The sequence below is a fragment of the Mytilus galloprovincialis genome, chromosome 5 (genome assembly GCF_965363235.1).
Source record: "Mytilus galloprovincialis chromosome 5, xbMytGall1.hap1.1, whole genome shotgun sequence".
Lineage (NCBI taxonomy): Eukaryota > Metazoa > Mollusca > Bivalvia > Mytilida > Mytilidae > Mytilus > Mytilus galloprovincialis.
Window position 1 is genome coordinate 17,406,941 of NC_134842.1, and position 23,717 is coordinate 17,430,657.

Consider the following 23,717-nt stretch of genomic DNA (forward strand, 5'->3'; position numbering starts at 1 on the left):
AGAACTAAATTAGCGTTATCTTGACGGATTTCCAAATAAAGAACAATTACTTTTAATTGCTTCATCCGTAATAACAAGTATTTCTAGCTGCCATAAAAAAAAACTATCCCCATCTGGTTCATAAGCAAATAAAGAAAACTTTAGTATATCTATGTGGGAACCTAATCAATCCGTCAGACGTTGGAATCACTGGGACCATAAAGTCACTTCGACGTTGTTCACACCTTAATAAAAATTACATCAGCATATAAAACCTAATTAGTATTTGATGCTTAAATGAAACAGACACAAAACACATCACTCAACAGTAGGTGTGAATGTTTAAATAATTGACATTTCGTTGCCTATTTATTGGTAAATAACTTTTGATGATCGAGTACTTAGCCGATAGCATTTGTGCATTGATTAGCGGAAATCTAACTTTAGATGTTGTTTGTATTAAGAATTAGCTTTTGACTGCTGATATCGACATAGCTGATTAATGCAACTTTTTTTCTAATGATTAATATTAATCTGTCCGAGAATATTTAATGGAAGGAGGACGAATTCCAATCAAGATTTCTTGGTTTTGAAACATGGCTCTTGATGAAATAAAAGCTCAAATTTGTGGTAAATGGAAATTAGATCGGAGTGAAAACTTTGATGACTTTTTAAAGGAATTAGGTAAGACTGATTTAGTTTTATTTATTGAGATCAATTAATTAGGTTAATTAGTACATAACTTCCATGTAAACAAGTGTTATTATGAGAGAGAGAGAGATGCAGGCAAATTTTTACTACAAGACAGTTTTTTTCAGCATCACATATTTATTTATTTAATTATATTAAAATCCTTATACAATAATTCAATAATATTGTCAAAATGTATCAAATTAGTTCTTAGTATATAAAAAATAAATAAAATAACACTTTAAATTATAAATTGTATGTGTCCGAACCGCGTCGTCTGGTATGCTAAGATAAAAGAATGAATGTCAAAGATGCATAAGAACTTGAACACATGAATAGCTCAACATGACCAAAAGGTATCTGAAAATAATAGCTTAATCCACCCAGGGTCAGTTTTGTCGTCGGTTCTTAATAATTTCTAAGAAGGTTTGTTAAAAATCATGCTTGTACCGAAGCACTGACTATTGAGCCGATATATACCCTCGGTCTTTAAAAACTCACCAGCAGTGCTGTCTTCCCAGCACTACAAAAATGAAACACGTCATAAAGTGTATGCGTTCGGAGCAGTCTTCATTTCAAAGTCAATAAAATGAATTGAAAGACAGACGAAGAGCTAAATGATAAAAAGGGACCTAAAAGTAGCCAACACTATCTACAGTCAACATTGCATGATGGAGTTGGAACCATAATAATTTTTGAAATTATGAACCGACAATTTAAGAAACTTAAGATATGGAATGCAGAATATCAGGAGCTTAGCGCTGGCTACAGATGAAATTTTGTCTTAGAAAAACAACAATTCACTAGCAACGCTATCGACCCAGAGCTATATCAAATGATAATAACACTAAATAAATTATATGGGTGAGAACCGCTTTTGGGAATTTACCTTCATCAGAAAAAGTAAAAGCCAAAAATTCATAACCGAGCATGCATTAATCTGTGAAGAGCTATATATATCATATATGACCAAAAGGGATATCAATTTTGCCTGTGGTAGTTAGAACCTTAGTTTCATAATAATTTCTAAATTTATGAACGAACAGTTAAAGAATAAAGCAAAATACTAGTATTCAAACTACCAAATTCCAATGTAAATTCAAATAGAAAAGTCCCTTATTAAATGGCAATATCAAAAGCTCAAACACATCAAACGAAAGGTATGTTATACATCATGTCAGAACAGTACGGCTGGACTAACTACTAGGCTTATGATACCGTCTGGTAATTACAGTCCATTCCAGCGCTATCAACTCCCTGTATATCACCTGCCACGTAGTCAACACCGTTGACATGAATTATCGTTGATATGGTCAAAGTTAGAAATTAACTGGTTATAAACTCTGAATTTTTTAAATAGTAAGCAATAGTTTACCTTAGCCTTATTTGGCAAAACTTTTAGGAATTTTTGGTCTGCAATGCTCATCAACATCGTACCTTATTTTCTTTTTTTATTTGAGCGGACTGATAAGTCGTTTATAGACGGAACGCGCGTCTGGCGCAAATATAAAATTTCCTGTACATGTATCTATGATGAGTTTGTCTACAAATAAATGAAAATATCACGTTATAAATTGTAAGCGTCAGAATCGCTTTTGGGGACTTACCTTCATCATGAACAGTTCAAGTAAAACAAAAAAAAAAATGAACATCTATGATTTATAAGTACCCACTTAAGTGATGAGCTATAGTGTCTGAACAAATGGAATCTGAATGTAAAAGCCAAATCCGCTTAGGGTCAAATTTGCCTGAGAGAATTTCTATGATGTATTTCACAGTTTTGAAAACTTTTTATCTGATGCGTAGACAATGGCTAGATTTTTAAAAGAAGCCTAATACGTTCTGGTGAAACAAGATTTAGCAATATAAGAAATGATAAAACTACAATAATCTAGATACGAGGCCATATTTTTAATTTAATAATCTTTCTTGTCTCTCGTCTTGTCTAGAATAACTACAATTTACAAAATATTTTCAACTTGATTTTCATTCATTTAACAAACAGTTAGTAAAACCTTGCGAGTATTTAATTCAGATAGTTCAACAAAACAATACTTTTTTACACAGCTACTTTTACATTGGTACTATTTCTGTACTAAAAATCTGTAGTACTGGAAATCTACTTTTAATATCCAGTACTATTTTGTTACTTTAAAATCATTGTAATATTTAGGTACCTGTATTTTACAGTACTTAATTTGCACTTGAAATTGGGTACTACAGCTTTTTGGTTACTACCGTTACATTTTCAGCATTTTGAAAGTTTTTCTATTTCAAATCTCTTAAAATTATGATTTTCAAACATGGAATATTGCATTATTTCTGTACCAAAATATTTAGTACAAATTAAGTACTGTAAAATAAAAGTACCTAAATATTACAATAATTTTAAAGTAAAGAAATATTGCTAAATATTAAAAGTAAATTTTCAGTACTACATATTTTTAGTACAGAAATAGTACCTATGCAAAAGTAGCTGTGTAGGCGCCAAATTGTGGCTTTTATTTTACCCCCAAAATTAATTTGCCATTATAAAACATGTTATTTCCTTTTTTATCCTTTGCTTTGCGTTGCTTGGCAAAACATTCGGTCTTGCTTCTTCGAATGTTCTCAAATTATTATTTCTTCACAACTGTTTCTCCTGTATGATGATGTCCACAAACGAGACAAAACATTTAGGATTGTAATATTGCATCATATTATAGACATTGGCATTAAGAAAAAAAGTCCAAACCTCATTAAACCTGATATTTTAAAATGAATAACGACAATGCAATTTGAAACCAATCTTTGCCATTTTGTACGAATATTCTAAAACAGAACATGTTAATAAAAATCTATTTACGTGTATGCTGAAACCATATAGATAGAAAGCATGTAAAATAATTGAATAATATAGCATTATTCGTTCGAGGTAAACTTTGCCTCGTGGATACGGAACATTAGCTTCAGTAATAATGGAGAGCTATATATAGCATACTAAAAGTTAATTGTCATTTAAAGTTTCTATCAAAACGTGTCTCAAAAATGTTGGTCACATTTACCCTTCGGTCAGCAAAAACCTCGTTATGGCAATAATCCGGAAGTGACCGAGGTAAAGTAAACAGTTACTGTACAATCATGGAGCACGCTTCTTAATTAAGCTAAGTTAACTTTAAACGTGAATTTGATATCACGTTATTTCAATTACCCAAAATGATGATCATGTTGATTGAATGATTGACAAATATCCAAATAAACAGGAAGTGATGATTAAATAAATTATTTTGGAAATTTTATTTATATCTGCATAAATTTCCACACAAAAAATATAATTTTCGCCTAACATGCAATAAACTGGATCGTTTTTTTCTTCAAAATATTGATTGAAAATGTCATTCATACATTTTATTTTTGAAATTCGATATCAATTAATTCACAAAATGTAGAAGCCGACTCAATATAGATTTGATTTGGAGATATGCCGGAGTTTAATTTAGTTCATTTCCCCTCCTAAGTAAATAGCGTCTGTTGATTATTGAAATCAAACTGATATTTTTGCTTTTATTAGACGCTGATAAAATTACGAAAAAAAAAACTACTCCCATATGTCGCAAAATATTGTCCACTGCTTACGTCGACATTTATTCTCCTTTCTTCTACTACATTTGTCTTACAAGTTTAGACACCATTAATTTGTAACAAACCAAAAGAACATTGAATACTATATTCGGCATTGTAAGCTTATATTGTGTCGACCTTTAGGACTGTCTTTGCTAGCCAAGGGTTATGATAAGACGTAAGCCTCCTATTTATATACTAGCGAATATGAAGGCAAAAAGTAATCTTTTCTGTGATTTTATCAAACCCAGAGTGTTGACTTTGGTATAGTAATATTGCAAAATGTCCGGTCGGAATTTAGACATTAAATCCGAAACTTCTCATGGGATGAGTTCAACGCTTCCTGCATGTTAAAATACTTTTGAATCAATTCTTATCGTATAAAGGGATTTTTCAAATAGATTAAGAAATTTCGTTTTCTCAAAAGGGAACATAACGAAACGAGACTGACAACGCATTTCTTTTCGAGTTAAAGATGTGTCAACTTAAATCTTTGCAAGAGCACGAGCGAACTCTGATTAAACGAGACGTAACTGGCTTATATAAAATTGAGAATGGAACAGACAACAGCAGAAGGTCACCAATGGGTCTTCAATGCAACGAGAAATTCCCGCATCCGGAGGCGTCCTTCAGCTGGCCCCTAAACAAATATATACTAGTTCAGTGATAATGAACACGTCATACTAAACTTCAAATTGTACACAAGAAACTAAAAGTTAAAATAATACAAGACTAACAAAGGCCAGAGGCTCCTGACTTGGGATAGGCCCCAAAATGCAGCATGGTTAAATATGTTTGTGAGATCTCAACCCTCGCCCTATACCTCTAGCCAATGCAGAAAAGTAAACGCATAACAATACGCACATTAAACTTCAGTTCAAGAGAAGTCCGAGTCTGATGTCAGAAGATGTAACCAAAGAAAATAAACAAAATGACAATAACAAATAAATAACATCAGACTACTAGCAGTTAACTGACATGCCAGCTCCAGCCTTTAATTAAACTGATATAAACATTATGTCTTCATCATATGAATATCAGGCACAATCCTCCCCGTTAGGGGTTTAGTATCATACCATCATAACATATATGAGAAGAACATAACCCGTGTCATGCCAACAACTGGTTTTTAAATAAATGTGTTTAGTTCCGATGCAAAGACCCTATAAATGAATAAATATTAACGGCAAAATATGCAATCTTTAATGACCTGACAACATTATCGTAACTTTATCCATTCTAAATAAGTATATATGTTATACTAAATGAATATTAATTACAAAATTAGCTTCTGATAAAGTGATAGATATCTTCCATATAATCTAATTGGTATTATAAAACTAGACACAATTGATTGAAAATAAATGAATAAGCGAAGGAATAATACACAAAGAATTAAGCAAAACTGTATCAATTTTAAATTTCCTATTGATAGGCTTGTAATATACCAAAAATATAATAATCTATATTTATCGTTTTATATTCAGCCAGACAGTTTATAAAAAATACCTTTAGATACAGTTGCAAGCTTAATAGGGGAAATATACATCATGTGGGTTCAAAGTCATACTTGTAACATTATATTACTACCAATTTTTTTTAGTATGATTCTAAAAGAGTCAACAATCTACAAATTACCGGAGGACAAAGTAGGAAACAATTACAGGTTACTGTTTTAACATCAAAAATGAGCAAAACCCATATCGTATTTTAAGCCATAATTAAAGACATCGGGATGGCAAGAAATGGAAAGTAATCCCAAACACAAAAATAACAGCTTGATTAAGATATAAACCAACATTCGTAAAAATGAAACGGTAAACATCAACCAACGACAACCACTATAGATAACATGCTTGCATGCTGGCTAGGAATATCCACATACATAACGTGAAAGGGTTAAACATATTTGTGAACGCTTAACTCTCTCATATATAACATGAGACAGTGATGTACTAGCGCAACAAAAGAACAAACTGTATAACAAAGAATTAGAAAGTGGCTGACTCTTCAGAGTGATGCGATTGACGATGGTCCATAAAAGACCAAAACGCAAAGTGCCAATCTAGTATTACTTGACGTTACTTGAATAAGTTCAAAGCCCAATTTAAACCGATGTTTTCTTTAAAAATTAAAAACTTTAAAAAAAACACTGATGTATCGAAGGATTATTGATTTTCTCATGAAATAACGGATACATTCACAAGTTTATCAGAACTCAGAAAGATAAAAGAATATCATTAAGGAATGTCGTTTTGTATGTTTAAATCCGGAAGGAATAAAAACTTTTGAAATTACTTATGATAAAATAAATTGAAATTAAAAAGGATTACAGACTATGAATTCCGGTATAACTTATGAAGACATCTAAACAAAAGATTTAAAATGTAAACTATGCCCTGAAACATCGCTTTAACATAAATCGTCAAATCGTTTCAAAGACACGATAAAACTGATAAAAGATAAAAACGATAACCTCATCTTAAAATCGTGTATGTCAGACACGTGGTTTTTTTTAAAAGAGACTTTATATAAGCGATTAAAGCGATATATCAAAAATTGACATAGTTTGGCTTATTCCTTGACATGGTTCAGATACTAGGTACAGTAATTGTCAGAACATGTTATATAAGTGAAGAACATTAAATCGATGTTATAAACTTTTTGAAAGAAGCGATTAAAATTTGCATAGAGTAAGGAGTTACTTGTCCGATAATGAGTGTCATGCTCTCTACCAATTTAAACACGTTGCAACAGTCTAGCAAGATTCTGAAAGAGTTATTGTAAATCAATATTTTGCAAAAATACAAAACATGCAAGTTTTTCAATTGATATTTTGACATTTCTATTTTCACCCCGTTCGCCGTATCTTTATCTTCATTTGGTGAAGTTTACAGTCTACTTAATTATTGTCAAGAACTTTAGTGCGTTTATTTAGACTTACCAAATACCTCTGATTCATCACCATTGCTGTAGTTTGGCTCTCTTTCATGTTCTTTGTGCTCTTTGACATTATAACAGCCCCCAGAAAGACATGTCAACCTACTGGAACACGCTTTTCTGACTTCAGGACGCAAAGTACTAGACATTTCTAGTATTAAGACGGTTGGCAATTCGGTGATCCGTATCAGTTCAATATCAATTAAAGATACTTAGCTCTTGGATGACTTGTAATTTTATTACAAAAACAAATTCGATGATCTCATATAGTTTCCTTATCAATAAATTGCATTTTTATTGATGGTGACATTATCAATTTTATTTAAAGAAAATTCGTAGGACACGTTTTTGAGAAAAAAGCAATATAAAGCTAGACTATCAAATATTGTTGTAATATTGACGTGCATCGTATACATTTGCACTTCTTCTACAGAATATATATATAAAAGAACGTAGCTAATACCTTTTTTCACTTGCTCTTGTCGTGTGTACAATTTTATAAAAATCTAAAAGATTGCAAATTAATCTACTTGTTAATTTGATATCGCATTATATAATCCCAGGAGTTCGGTATTTTTCTATTTTACATTTTTTTTGGAATATTATATAGCATACACGAATAGTTTAAACATAATGATTACTTTCACGTATAAAAAGTCGCTTCAACGTCGCCATAATGAATATGACGTTTATTTGAAAATGGACACGTGAAAGCCCCCCTAAACAACATCATAACAATGTTAGATGTTAAAACTTTGCTAACATGTTTTGTGATCATAACATTCTATAATTGTTAAGATACCTCTATTTCACGACGCGTATAACTGAACATTCAATCATTATTTTTTTCTGAAGCATCACTGGAGATGATAAGGAAAGGTCAAGTATTATATAATGATTATAGAATATCTATTTTTTCTCGTTGATTGACAACCCTTAAGATGCAAGCATTACATAACAAAGTGAATAGGTTTTTACAAATAACGTAACTTGTTTAGATGCTGTTTTGAGTTCAGGCTATTCTGATTATTTTTCTCTCGTTTGTGTCTGATCATACCTTGGTACTGTTTTCATGAATAATACTTCCCCCAATGATATTTTAATTTTCCTCAACTGCAATAATTAAATTAACGTCTATTATATAAAGCGGAATAACAGTTGTGTTAACTAGCATGTTCTGTTTCTTCATGTCTACGCCAATAATCTAAATACAGGGCTGAGTTTTTCAAACTTCATTATAAAACAATGATAAATGTTTCTGATATCTACAGCTTCTAAGAATTATATAATATGACATCGTTTAAATTGAGCAATTGATTGCATTTACAGTTTCATGGACTGGAATTTTTTTAATAAAAGCTATTTTTGGCGTTAAATTGTTCACGAAACGACATGTTTGTGTAATGTCCATTTTACACGCAAATGTGTATTATATAAATGATTTAAATGTGGTAGCTTTTGTTGCAGAAACATCATTGGTTCAAAATTCGAATTAAAGACACAACAGTTTGAAGTTGCCTATACAGCATTATGCATATACAATGTACAACATCACTGATAAGTTTCAAAGTAAACGCACTTTTTTAATGCTGTTACGTTAGCTAAAATAACTTTCAAACGAATCATGAAGTATCATTGGGTTATATCGCTTTACATAAACAACTGGGCAAAACGGAGGCATATTACTAGGCGAAAAAAATCGGACGTACAAGAATTTGGGGTGATGTCAGTATCTGAAAAAACAACCTTTCGGTGACTTAGATAACAAGCATAGTTTACATGAGGTAACCCGCATGGTGTCCATATTAGTAACCAAGATAACACAAGTAGTGCCCATGTCCATAATTGAGACAACACATATGGTGTTCATGTATTCATGTAAATGAGTTGATCCAAATTTCGTTGAAGACTGAGATGACACATATGGTGTTTATGTCCATAACTTAAACAACACACATGATATATATATATATATATTGATCCTTAACTAAGACAACACACATGGTGTTCATGTCCTTAGCCGAGACAACCCATATGGTGTTCATGTCCGTAGCTGAGATGGCACACACGGTGTTCATGTCCGTAAGTGAGACAACACACATGGTGTTCATGTCCTTAGCCGAGACAACCCATATGGTGAACATGTCCGTAACTGAGATGTCACACACGGTGTTCATGTCCGTAAGTGAGACAACACAAATGGTTTTCATGTTGTAACTGAGCCAACAAACATGGTGTTCATGTCGTAACTGAGATAACACACATGATGTCAATATTCGTACCTGAGACAACACACATGATGTTCATTCCATAACTGACGGCAACACACATTGTGGTAGGCCCGTGACGGACGCAACAAGCATGTTGTTCATGTTCACAACTGAGATAACTAACATTGACAATGTGTTCATCTCCGTAATTGAGATAACAAACATTGCGATCCGGTTTTCGACCTACAAGTATTTAACAAATATGGCATTCCTGTCTATACTCTGAAGTTTCATTGACGGATTTTACGTTTTTACTGGCAATTGCAGTGGACAATCTTTTTCGTTATAGTTACAATTATTGACATTTCCCAAAAAATAATGTCTGTAACTTAAACAAACATGGTGTTCATTTCCGTAACTGAGATAACGCCTTCGCGGTCATGGCCGTAACTGAGACATTATACCGGTATATGGTGAGACCGTATCTGAGATAATGTACCTGTCTGTATCTAATTAAAACAAATAAGGTATGACAGTAACTAAGATAACACGCATGGTGTTCATGTTCTTTATTAAGAAAACACAAATGCTGTTCATTTCTGTAACTGTCATATAACACACATGGTGTATATGTCCGTAACCTAGACAACACACATATGTTGTCAATTTCGGTAACTGAGACAACAGTTACATACATGGTGTTCATGTCTGTAACTGAGATAACTGTTTTTAAACCGGTTCCTCCGAGTGCATCGAAATGCAGATACCTTTGGTTTAAAAATGACAAAGGTTATAATGGCTTTGAACTTTTTGTGAACCGTTTATTGATTTCACCCACAACATGAAAGAGCTACAAACCTAGTATATGTTTTTTTTCGAAAATAGAATGGCAATTAACTTAGATCTTCATTTATATGTAACTAGTTTGAAATTGAAATGTCGACTCCAAGGCTATAAACACCACATAAATCCATCACATGTCTTTTTTATACAGACATATCTTATCTGTTTCATGTAGATTGTGTAATAAACCAAATTTAGTATCAATTGAATAACACTAAATTTAACATTTTATTTTATTACTATGGCTAACTAATAAGGAAGAATGAAGCGCTGTCTGTAAGATAGAGATCAAGCACCTTGTCTACATTGACTGTTTTATTGAAAGTTCAACAGACTTTTGTTCTAAATGAGATCATAAAACAGAACCATCAATGAACAAGTAATTGAAGTGTCAATATCTTTCCACTATTATCTTAGAAATCTACTTATAAATCATGTTAAAGGTACATAGTTGTTCTAACACAGGCCGCAATATAAGCTTAGGTTATAAACAATTGGTATTGGATAGTGGGCGATTTGACAATAAATGACAACTGATTTAGATTGGCTGTAGGAGAATCTCTATTAATGATTGAACTTGAAGATATAACACCATTTAATAAGTATTCAGTTACAGTTGTACTGGATAAAATCTGAAGATTTATTATAAATCTCGCAATATTTTACAAAGCAATGTATCGCGGCTAAGGGAAGATTATATTTCAGGGAACTAGGGTTAGACTGAGAAAAACTTATTCAAAATCATAGAATGCAAAAAATTACAATTTGCAAATAAAACATTTGACATAAAAGTTCATAATTAATATGCAAGTATATTAATACACAATTAATACGAAATTACATCAACTTAAATGATATCAATTCAATAAATGACTAATAATAGCAAAGGTGGGGAGAAAAATCTGCCACAAATACACTCTTACATTAAGAGTGGATCCCCCACCCGAGGGCTCTGGCGACGTGAATCCAGTCTATGTACATAAAATTCATGTTATAAAAATCAATTATGTATATATAACAAAAAAACAATTACAGATTGCAGTTACAGACGGCAGGCAATGCTGACATCCATAACATGCTCTCAAAACAAATCACAAAACATATAGTAATGTACACAACTGTAAAAATCAAAATTGAAATTAGCATTTCTTATGACAATGATAAATCTGAAGATTAATTAAACAGACACTGGTTATTAGTAACAGATATTAAATAATTAAGTGACAAATGTTTTGGCAGGCAATGCTGACCCAAAACTGTGCAATAAATAACTTAAAAATTTTGCATCCTTATAATTATATTTCATAAATGCACTCGATTTCCATCTCCCCATCCCTGAATCACGGAGTGGGGAGTTCCCCTAGCTGCAACAGAAGTCGCAGCCCTATTCTGAAACTGTGTGCTTTATAGTACCGAGTATCTAAACCGATGGATGAGAGAGCCGATTTTAAAGAAGCGGTGAAATAAAACCTAGTAACTGGAGTTCCAGACTTAAATTGGAACAAAGGTCCACTTGAATGGCCAAATTGAGACAGATAATGATGGACATGTGTGACTGGACACGCAATATTATCTGCACAAATCGGGATATAAATGGTTTTTGGATGCAAATCACTGTGTATATTTTTGTGTTAACTAAATAATGTTTCCGATTTTTTTCTTGTGACGGTCATCCCATAAACCATTGGTAGGTTTCACATCAAAGTAGCAATGACTTTTAGGAAATTATTCTGGAAACGACATATCATTACAAAATAACACGGAACACTAAAGTTGGTGCAGTAAAGATATACTTGTATGGTTGTATGGTATTTATTCTGCAAGTGATGATACTTGTATTGTTATATCAGTAAGATGCATTTTAATGCAAAAATAAATAATGTTACTGAATTAGTAAATGTTATTTAAGATTCAAAAAATTTTCGCAATGGCAATGGTAGCAATTACTGTAAAAACGATTACTCCATACAGTTTTAAAATGCACATGGTACTTTTTTCCATCTTATGTTTGGTCCATTAACACTTTTCTACCGTGGATAAATACATTTTGTATAGATGCAATCGGGCAAATTTTGTACTTAATTTCATACAACCATTGTAGTTTTACAATGTGGTTAAAGGGGGCGGTTGCGATCTTAATAAATATTTGATCATTCACATTTTGGCGCATGTCCCACGTCCGGAACCTTTAGCCTTTGCTAGTCTTTTTAAATTTGGTTCATTGGTTTATTTTGTAGTCAAGTTTCGTGAATATTTCGCTGAACCAGTATACCCTATTGTTAAGAGGTGATATGAAGATACCGGTCTCTATTCTAACCACAATTGTAAAAGCAATGTATGGAGCTTGTCATTTGAAATATCAGGTTAAAACTGGAATATGAACTGTAGCTATTTACTCATTTAAATTGAATCGTTAAGACAAACGAATGATCTAAATAATACAAAAATTATTAATACACGTAATATGGCGGTATATTTATTTGTTCATTACCAGCAGTCTAAAAACGTAACACCAAAAATATTTGAAAGTTCTTGTGTTTGCCTTTTCTTGTTTGAATTGTTTTACAATGTGTAATGACGGAATATTTTATAGGTTTATATACGGTATGGAATGTATTCACTACTGAAAGCCGTAAGTTGATCCCATACTTGCGTATGTTATTTGGTCTCTGGTGGAAAGTTGCTTCATTGAGGCAATCATACAACATCTCTTTATGACAGTTGTTGTCCATTCGTTTTTAATGTGTTTTGTCATTTGATTTTGCCATGTGATTAGGGACTTCCCAATTTGATCTTCCTCTGAGTTCAGTATTTTTGTGATGTTACTTTTTTTGTATACCGATTGTCACACTTTTTTCTCATCAATCAGCAAATTCTACAATCATTGAAATGAGTCTTGATAGTAGGTCTAGCAACTTTATACTAACTGTACACTTCACCCTAGTTTTTGGTGGGGTTCGTGTTGCTTATTCTTTAGTTTTCTATGTGTCTTGTGTACTATTGTTTGTCTGTTTGTCCTTTTCATGTTTAGCGATGGTGTTGTCATTTTATTTTCGATTTATGAGTTTGACTGTCCCTCTGGTATCTTTCGTCCCTCTGGTATCTTTCGTCCCTCTTTCAAAGGATTATCTTTCGTATAGTGTAATGCTTTAGAAATTAAATGTAACTTATGTTTGATTTAAAAAAAAAACGCTAATCCGTAAATACTTTTTTCATATTCTTATTGAAATATAAAGCGGCGATAGCTCCACATTTTATAGAAGTCTAGAAATTTCACCTGTAAAAAAACAATTATACAGTAAAACTTGATTGAGAATGTTCAAGAGAAGAAACTTTGATTGATTATAATATTGTGCTATGTCCATAAACAGAAAGACAACTATTGTGTTACTAAAGTACACGTTACAGTCAAATGCTAATTTTCTATATTCATACTTGAATAAAACTACATCGATTTTCAATGTTGCCTGCATTTTCTATTTATTAGGTCTGAATGTTGTGTTTAGAAAAATGGCAGAATCAGCTAAGCCTGTGGTAGAGTTTACAATAGAAGATAACACTATTAAGATGATATCCAAAGTTAGCTTCTTCAACCAAGTTATAAATATAAAACTAGATGGGGAATACCAACAATCATTTGAGGGCACAGAAATGAATGTAAGTTCTATAAAAACTTATAAGTAGATATAAGAAGATGTGGTATTAGTGCTGATGAGACAACTCTCCATCCAAGTCACCATTTGTAAAATTAAATGTATATCAAAATATCGAAATAGATCACGTTCTGTAGGACTGACTACAGTAGTCTTGATATTGTATATTGAAAACATGTTGCTGGTTACATTGCGTCTTATTTTTTTTATTTTAAAGAAGTCTGGTTTTTCACATTCAATTTTATCATGGTTTATAAGTGTAATGAGTTACAATAAGTACAACGCTGATGTATACAATTATAGTCTATCATTTTGAAAATATGACAAAAAAAAAAAAAAAAAACAAGTGACCTAACACTACAGAATTAATTAACATTCATATATGTATACAATTTTACAGTGCAATTCGAAATGGGAAAATAATAAGTTAATCACAGAAGCAAATCCTATTGACGGAAAAGGAAAAACACAGAAATTCCAGAGAGAACGTGTCAACGATGAATTGGTTCAGGTAACAATTTTAAAGCCTTGGTCACACTTTTTTTTTAAAACGAATAGCACGAACGGACGCCTAAAGGATAACTTTTTTTCAATCCGTTCATGTCCGTTAGACGTCCGTTCTTATCCGTTAGACGTCCGTCCATATCCGTTGCATCTCCGTTTCAAGCTCAAGCGTATGTTTTATCCGTCGACGTCCGTTCTGTCCGGTGGAAAATTTTAAGCATGTTCAAAAGTTTGAACGGACGTCCAACGGATGAAATGTCCGTTGAACGTCCGGTAGACGTCCGTTTTGTCCGTTACTCGTTCGTATCGTTTCCGTTTTGTATCCGTTACGTGTCCGTTATATATCCGTTGGAGGTCTCGCAGATAAATTCATCAACGGACTTCTACCGGACGTTTAACGGATAAAACGGATGTTGAACGAATGTGAAACGGACTTCTACAGGACGTATAACGGATAAAACGGATGATGAACGAATCTGAAACGGATCGATGTATGCCAATTGGAAATTTCGTGTAAAAAATGCCAATTATTGGTATGTCAGATTTCATAAGGTTCATGAATTCTTATTATTCATAATCTATCTTAGAGTAAAGGCACTTCGTCGCAATCAAGCAGCTCTTTTTCAGGCCAGACACTGCTCTTTAGCGGCATTTTGAAGAACAAACCACAACCAGTTACACAAAAACATTTTAAATATTTATGCGATTTATATGTATTATTATTGTCGCCTTTAATTTTTCCGTATATCTTGTTCATCCGTTTTATCCGGTACACTTCCGTTAGGTGTCCGTTTTATGCGTTGCTCGTCCGTTGGATGTACGTTAAACATCCGTTCTGTCCAGTACGTTTCCGTTTCTCGTACGTTGCATATCCGGTGTGTGTCCGTTATGCATTCGTTACGCGTCCGTTTTATTCGGTCAGTGACATCAACGGACTCCCAATGGATAACAATTTTTTCAACGGACAACTTTTATTTTCATCCGTTAGGCGTCCGTTAGTGCTATCCGGTAAGGTATGACCGAGGCTTAAACGAGGCTATACATGTAAGCAATTCAAAGCTTGATATGTTGTAGAGTACCATGTCTATCATTATCCCTCCTTAGATATCTATCTTGTGGTAACTTTGTGTATTGTATGGTTGCTGTCGTATTGACATATATAATACGTTGAAACTCAATCCATGTATTTAGTATGTAAATAAACAATAGCAAAGTTTAGTGAAAAGTATAGATTAATAAGTTTCAATGCCAAGTACACAATGAAGAAGTTTGGCATTTGTTTTGAACATTTCATAATTATGAAGACCTTCGTGATATAGTCTAATTATGTGTATAAGATCTTAACACATTCAAGACAAACTTGTAATTATATTTTGACATTAATTACTTAATCATAGACAGATTTATTGATTTTCATCCTTAACTTATTGATGTTAACAAGAACAAAATAATTCGTTTAAGATGCCAATACTAATTATACATGTCAATACCTATATCTTACTAGATCTGTTAATTAGTGAAGGATTTTTACAGGGAAATAAAGTATCAATTATAATTCAAACGTAGACTATATTCTAGAATCAATCTAAACTCACATATTCAAAATGTGTTTTATGATATTCAGCTATTTGATGAGACATCGGAATTCGTATGTTAAGCAAGAAAATAGTTTTAAAAAAAGGAGTCAAATATAAGAATAAGTGTGATAAAGTTTGCAGTGAGACAAATCTCATCCAGAGACCAAATACCATACAAGTTATCATTATAGGTTATCGTATGGCCTTCGCCAATGAGCAAAAGTCATACAAAACTCGAATTTTTGTCAACAAATATAATGAAGATATTTGATCAGAAAATAGACGTAGTTCGACGTATATTAATCATATTCATACACTGAGTGAATTTGCTTATCACCAATAATATTCAATTGTTAAGCGAATTGTTCATAATCTATTAACACAACTTCAAACTTTCGTTATCAGATTTGGAACTATTTCTTTATTGTAGCATGATAGTTTTTTGATAAATATCTTTTAAAACCAGATCTGGCTTAAGCTCTTTTACTGAACATGTTATACATTTTCTGACCCCGTACTTTATAGCATATAATGCTATTGAATAATGCTTTCAATTAACGAATTTCAAAGGCTTTTAAAACATAACATGAAACCTATCTAGTTGCAATAAGCACAATGCAGAATTGACATTCACTATACAAACATACTTCACAACGAAAAGAGTTTAGCGTGCATGCATAAATTTGAAATTTTAATTGTCGTGTTATTGCATGCTATGTTTGATAACTTTCTTTGATCACATATTGCTTTACCTTTCCTTTGTAGACGATGTGGGTAGGAGATGTAGTGTGTGTCAGAACGTTTAAACCTACAGACTGATAGTCATGAAATATGAGAGGGACCATTTTATTTATTGAATTTCACACAATGCCTTGCTTGTATTTCTGTGCTTCTGTTAAAAGTACAACATCGAGGATTTATGGTACTTTCCAGTTTTGTTTCAGTTGTAATATCAAAGAAGGCAATGTCGGAAATGGTATATACTTCAAGAATATTGCTTTCCACCCAGAAGTTCTCTATTTCCAAGTAATATTTCCATCTCACGTATTGCGTTAATAACCTGGTGTGGTATTCATGTTCACTTTAACGCTACATCAGTGTTTCCTTGAGTTAAACCATTTTGATGTAGGTCGTCTGAGTAAAAACTATAACAGTTACTTGAACCTGAATAACTTAACGAGAAATTTAGAATGGAAAGCGGCTTTTCACATTAAGGCTGTCGTATTTGTTATTATTTTTGCTATCTTTGTAGTATCGTGGCTTTCTGTCGTTATTCTATCAAATAAAAATGACGAACAACTGAGTTTCAAAAGATGCATTTGTTGGTAACGAGCTTTGAAATTCTGAATACATTTTATTTAAGTTATGAATCACACGTACAGTGTTTGTAGCTTTAATTATGTTAATTCAAAACTGAATGACATTGTGTTAAAAAAGGACGTCATGAAATAAAATTAATAAAATTTGTATGCGCCAAGTTGTTGATACATCTTTTTTCTGTTTTTTTGCTCTCAACCCATTTGAAAATCAATCTCAAATTAAACTCACCTCACCTTAAGTTTGATTTCAGATACTATAGTATTGCCTTCTCCTGGTGCCTGTTGTCGTCGTCTTTCCTTAACTTTAAAACACACATCTGCTCTCAAAGATGGATGCGTTGCAATTTGAATTGCAATATAATTAAAATGGAATTATCACTTTTCATTAATTTAATGTTCTGTAAGGAGTATGTCTATACCTCAAAACCGGTGCAAAGGGTCGCTTAAGACTGGTGGTTTTCTTTTGTGACTTGAAATAAAGAACATCAATAAAAACTCCAATACTTGTTTTTTTCTGTTTTTATTAAACTGGTTTCGTGTCATGAATTGATACACAAAATCATTTTTGTTTTTCTTTATCTATTAAAAAATCCTATAAAGATTAGACAAACATAAACAAAAGGTGATTTGTATATTTTAATGTAAAAGGCAAACATTTTAATAAAATGGAAAAAAACGCTTGAAAACTATAGGATTTGTTAAACGAATACATATAGCTGATATCCTCTTCTTCCAGCAAACCCGACACCCATCACAGTTTGAGGTCGATTTTTTTAGAGGCTAAGGAGGCAATCAAAAATTGAAAATGGTAGAAAGAATTAAAAACAACATTTAAAAAATTGACCAACAACGAACAAGTGAGAAAACCGGGGATGAACTCAACAAACTATTACCAACTTATGATTATCATCGTCATCGCGGAAGTTTTATTTGTTTGCAGCAAATACTACATAATGTACCATTTCTGTGAAATCTAAGTCTTGTAAAAAAGAAGATGTGTTGTGCTTGCAAATGAGACACGTCTTCAAATAGAACCAAAATGACACTGAAATTAACAGCTGTAGTTGATTTCTTATTGTAGTGCATAGTACAATTTTGATTGAGATTGATTGGTTGCTTAATGTCCAGTGACAAATATGTGATACATGTTCAGAAAGGATTCACAGAATGGCCTTCATGAATGAGCTTAACTTATATCTTATTGCCAGCTACAAAAGAGATGACGCAATGTTAAACTATTCAAACGAATAAAAACAATGGCCAAATTTATGTATAAAACAGTAAACGAAACACAAATATCAGAAGCAGCAACCAATGACAACCATTAGATAATAGTCCATTGACTTGGGACCTGTACTTGCAGAATATGTGGGAGGGACGCCGCAAACACTTTTTAACAAAATATTGCGTTTAAAAAGCTCAATAAGAATACTTCAGGTTTAATCATTTTTTATTAGTTTTACATATTTAGCACTTTGTATTTTGAACATGCAATTTTAATAAATAGGGATATCCATCAATATGTACAAATTGTATATAATTATTTACAATTGAATAAACTAATGTTTATACGAATATATTAAGATCTATAACACTGTTCTCATTAGGAATCCGTTGGTAGTTTTATTATTCCGTCTGTTGTTATCAGTGACGTCCAGGGTACTGCATGATCGGGAACGTGGTGTGTAGTATAACAATTCTGGCTGGTTATAGGATATCTCCTGAATCTGGAAATACATAAACTTATGTTAGACAAGGTGTTTTTGTGACATTGCGACTTAAATAATAAAGAGCAAAATACCACAGACACATTTTAAAGAACATATAAAATAGAAGATGTGGTATGATTGCCAATGAGACCACTGTCCACAAGAGACCAAAATGACACAAACATTAACAACTATAGGTCACCGTACGGCCTTCAACAATGAGCAAAATCCATACCGTATAGTCAGAATGCACATTCTAAATGAAGGTGACTTTACACATGACAACCAATATAAGTTTAAATTTGCATTTTTTTCGAATGATAAATCAAACTATGTAATGAAAACTATAACGTTGATCGATACATTTATGAAGTCTATTTAATCTCGCATCAAATTAATATAAACTTATATGATAGATATATTGTAAAGTAAAATGTTATAATTAAAATTTGGCAATATACTGACGCTACATTAATTATATTTGATTAAAGCATAACATATTATTATTTTACCTCTTTGAGAAGCTGATTGGTCAGTTTACTTGTAGAGTACTCATTCGCTGACGCAATTAAATCATGCACGAGATCAGGGCGGATACAACTAACAGCAAACTCCCAGCATGCATTCTTTAAGCACTCTAACTCGAAGTTCTCAGCAGCATTAAGCAGTCCTACAAAACAAACATGCAAATACATATACAAGGATCTAGTAAAAAAATTCATAGACTTTCATGGATCGAAACTGTGTGACGAAAAAAAAAGATACGTTCTAAAATATATGGAATGTATGCTTTTGAATATCTCTGCTGCTTACAACAGATATTTCTCTTCAAACTTATACCTATACTTTATTTTCTGTTGTGACTTTCTACATAGTGATTTTGACAAAGCATACACATTTTAAATAAAGCTGACCTTTCACTAGCTTGTCAAATGATAATCAAATTTTTAACGTAATTTCAATTTTAGAAAACGCTTTCTGATTTAAAACCTTGGTCTAATTCATATAATATTGATGAAAAAATAGCTATATGTATAAAATAGTAATTGCATCTGCTAAAAAAATTCCTATAAAATTATAAAAATGTTAAGCGAAACGAATTAACTTAGTCAAATAATATTGTGAAGACATGACTTACCTACTACAGTAAACACATCGACCGAGACAACACCGCAGTGAATGTAACGTAGTAACCTCTCAAACACGCTAACTTCATACTCTTCTACAGAAATTGTTAACTTTGTTGGTAAGGTTTTTAATACTTTGTTTGTCGGCTTGGATATAAGCAATTTCCGTATTTGTTTCAATTTCTTCATAAATCCTATTTTCTTCTGCGAGTCTTTAATTTTCATTTCCTTTTCTTTTGCCAGAATCATTAAGTAGAATATCCTGCAAAAAAGAAATATAAAAATGTCATAAGAGACAACAAGGGAACTAGTCCAAATAATTATGACGTCTTGGAAGGCAATTTTGAATTTTAAAGAAAAAAAAAATATAATAGCCTTTCAAGATGTCATAATTATTTTGACTACAAGGGAACATGATGATAATCTACCTTATGACCCAATGAGCAAAAAGAAAAAGAAACTATAATGCAATTATGGTCATCTAAACAATTTAAAACAAAGTAGGCTAGTTTTAGCCCAAGAACCTGACTAAACCAAGAAAACAATTCACGTGTTTCGCTAACTTTTAGTCTTAATATATTTGTAATGTTGTCCACTGGTGGTTAAGCAATCAAATGTGCATACTGCTTAATATAATTAATAGTACAATTAGATGTGAAGATAACAATAAGATTGCACAGAAAATTGTATACTTGACGAATTTGACTAACATTTATAAGATATAAATAACATTTTTTTACCTGCTACGGGAAGCTAATATCGCTCTCAGTCCGTGAATGGGATGCTGTTCTGGGCCAACAAGGAATGTAACATCACATAGATCAGGAACGGACAGAATATATTTTAAATCTTCACATAAGGCATGCTTATCCTTCAGAATCATCAACTTAGATTCATCATCGTTAATACAGGAAGTGTAACAGTCATCTGAAACAAAGAAATATCAAAATAATCATGAATGAAACGTTTTTAATAACTTACATATTTTCAATCAAGAAACGTACGTTATGACAATGTTGTAATAACATAAAAGGCACTCTACTATTACAAATTTGTATGATAAATCAAATAGATGTGTCTGCTAGTAAATATTTCAGTTGACATTTCTTTTTTTTTTTTCATATTTTCTTTTATTTATTCATTAATAAACAGTTACTGGCCGATTTTAATTAATAAAAGAAAAGAAAATATTGAATGCTGAGCTGATTTAATTTATTTGACTGTTGATAGATTTATAGTAAAATAACATCTGAATAAAACAGAATATGACAAATTGTTGAAATATAGTTTTGATTGCGGCAGTGCAGACTTTTTTCCATCCGTTTATATAAACTGTTAAACTTTTAGAAAGAAAAAAATAAAACAATATTTTATCTTACGCTTCATTCATTTAAAAAAAAATTTAACTGCAAAAATGCAGTAATATCTAGATTTTAAAAAATGACAAAATTTCAATTTAAAGTCATCCTTTTATAAAGATCGTATTTCGGAATATAATTAACTCACCTTGGAATGCATGATTGTAAGACATGTTTGCAGTATGTATCGAATTGGTATCTATTGTACTGAGTATGAAGGCAGTTTATGATTTTTACTAAAACTGGTTGCATACTTATAATATAAAAAAAAATGTTTATACAATTAAGTAAATCTTCTACAGAGTAGAGATTATTAAGTAAATCTTATAACGAGTAGAGATTAAGTATGTACTCTGTTATAAAAATATAAAAACGACAGTACTCGGCTTGGTGTTGTTACAATACTATACAGAGTACTGATTAGTTCTGTAATGATCCTTTCTAATGACTTATTCTTTATTAAACATCATAGAGGATAATTTTGTTTGTCTGAACTGTATATAATTCTCACCACCAAATACATAGGTACAGAGAAGACATGCATGTATAATACAATATATTAACTACATAATCATAAATATACAATATATTATATACAATAACAACTTATTAAGACAAACAGAACTTATTCAGGAGGACACACTCGCTTGTTTATAATTCGTATAAACTTACATAAATTTATGAGATCTGTCCTATTTGTAGACGACATAATTTCATTAAATGATATAATATTTGGCCTTATACTAAAATTTCGATTTATAAATTTATTTCTCTCTTCTCTAAAATGTGAACAATTAATAATGTAATGAAATTCATCTCCAATATCTAGCTTACATAAATTACACTTTCTTTTTTCCCTTTCTATATTGTACCATCTTCCAAGTTCGACTGGAAGTTTATGGTTACATATTCTAAATTTACATAATGTCAAAAAAACCTTTTCGTCTAAAATATTAAAATATTCTTCAAAACAAAATACATTCTTAAAAATACGATAATTCAAGGCTTTGGAACAGTTTTGAATAGTCTCGTTCCATGTTTGTTTGAATTGATCACACAATCTTACTTTGATATTATATTTTAACCATACATCATTTAAAAAGAGCTTGCTTTGATATTATATTTTAACCATACATCATTTAAAAAGAGCTTGCTTTGATATTATATTTTAACCATACATCATTTAAAAAGAGCTGTGTGTTCCAGATATAAGAAAATCCACATTCATCGAATATATTTTTAACACATATTAACCATTTAAAATCTATATAACATGTAGAGACAACAACATCTGGGTTACCGCAAGGTGATAGTTTTATTGAGTCGACATGTTTCGCCGCTAATGCGGCATCATCAGGACAATATTACAGAGTTTACATGTTCATAAAGTGTATATAATGCGGTTGTATTAATTATGACGTAAAAGAATAAAAGTGAAAGTGAAAGGTGTCTTCTGGCTATTCCTACATTTTGTATTTTACTATTCTGGCTATTCCTACATGGGGGATTAGCGAAAGAACAAATCATGTTGTTATTGCGAAATATGTTGTTTTAGTCATTAGTGTCTAATTTGGTCAAAGGTAAATTTACCCTGTGGAAATTAAATAAAAATGATTATTTCTATGTAAAAAATGAGACTTTTTTGTTTGAAAACATTCATAAAGTAATAATTTTAAATATTTTAATACCATGGAATTTCTAAAAAAATCAAACTAATTGAAAGAAAAGGAAGTAAAAGCATTGGTAAAATAAAAATAAAATGAAAGAAAAATTAGTAAAAGCATTTAAAAATCTGGAAAGTCTGAAAAAAACCTATTTAAAAAGAAAATTAATAGTTACCCACACTTTCAAGTTCAGCCTCAAAGAATTTATTAATTTCATTATCTTAACAAATTATGATTTTTAAAAATGAATATAATATCAAAAGTACTTATTTATCATAAGTGTATAAATTGGCCTAATAGATTAAGCAAAGCCAAATGACTTTGAACTTTGATTAGCTTTGAACACTATTAACTTGTGAAGCATGGTCTCCAACTTGTTCGTAGAGCTGCAGTACTGCCACTTTTAACACCCAAAACAATTGAAGATGTTTGGTTTAATGCATGTGAAGACATCGATGATTCAGATACAACCACACCAACACTTAACTTTACTGACTATGTAACCAGCTACTGAGTAGTGAACAACCAAAGTCTGTGGAATCAC

General features: G+C 31.6%; 2 protein-coding genes across 2 annotated transcripts; one reads left to right on the plus strand and one right to left on the minus strand.

The window, feature by feature from the left end:
- Positions 1–436: 436 nt before the first annotated feature.
- Positions 437–16,997, plus strand: LOC143075289 (cellular retinoic acid-binding protein 2-like). The gene is made up of 4 exons (XM_076250660.1): positions 437–663; positions 13,750–13,919; positions 14,316–14,426; positions 16,762–16,997. Exons 1-4 carry the CDS (start codon positions 576–578, stop codon positions 16,813–16,815), a joined length of 423 nt encoding a protein of 140 aa, XP_076106775.1. The 5' UTR covers positions 437–575; the 3' UTR covers positions 16,816–16,997.
- A 1,733-nt stretch (positions 16,998–18,730) lies between these two features.
- On the minus strand, positions 18,731–21,923 carry LOC143074357 (serine-enriched protein-like). Its single transcript, XM_076249849.1, has 5 exons — positions 21,658–21,923; positions 20,892–21,078; positions 20,163–20,413; positions 19,537–19,694; positions 18,731–19,042 (listed from the first exon to the last, which is right to left on the minus strand). Exons 1-5 carry the CDS (start codon positions 21,680–21,682, stop codon positions 18,902–18,904), a joined length of 762 nt encoding a protein of 253 aa, XP_076105964.1. The 5' UTR covers positions 21,683–21,923; the 3' UTR covers positions 18,731–18,901.
- Between the last annotated feature and the right edge of the window lie 1,794 nt (positions 21,924–23,717).

Bases quoted from the DNA above. Each gene is read 5' to 3' on its own strand.
- LOC143075289 (XM_076250660.1), top strand. From the start codon at position 576: ATGGCTCTTGATGAAATAAAAGCTCAAATTTGTGGTAAATGGAAATTA. The intron at 664-13,749 runs GTAAGACTGATT...TCTATTTATTAG, and splicing joins TGACTTTTTAAAGGAATTAG to GTCTGAATGTTGTGTTTAGA. The intron at 14,427-16,761 runs GTAACAATTTTA...TTTCCTTTGTAG, and splicing joins TCAACGATGAATTGGTTCAG to ACGATGTGGGTAGGAGATGT.
- LOC143074357 (XM_076249849.1), bottom strand. From the start codon at position 21,682: ATGTCTTACAATCATGCATTCCAAG. The intron at 21,079-21,657 runs GTGAGTTAATTA...TCTTTGTTTCAG, and splicing joins TTACAATCATGCATTCCAAG to ATGACTGTTACACTTCCTGT. The intron at 19,695-20,162 runs GTAAGTCATGTC...TTTGTTTTGTAG, and splicing joins CGATGTGTTTACTGTAGTAG to GACTGCTTAATGCTGCTGAG.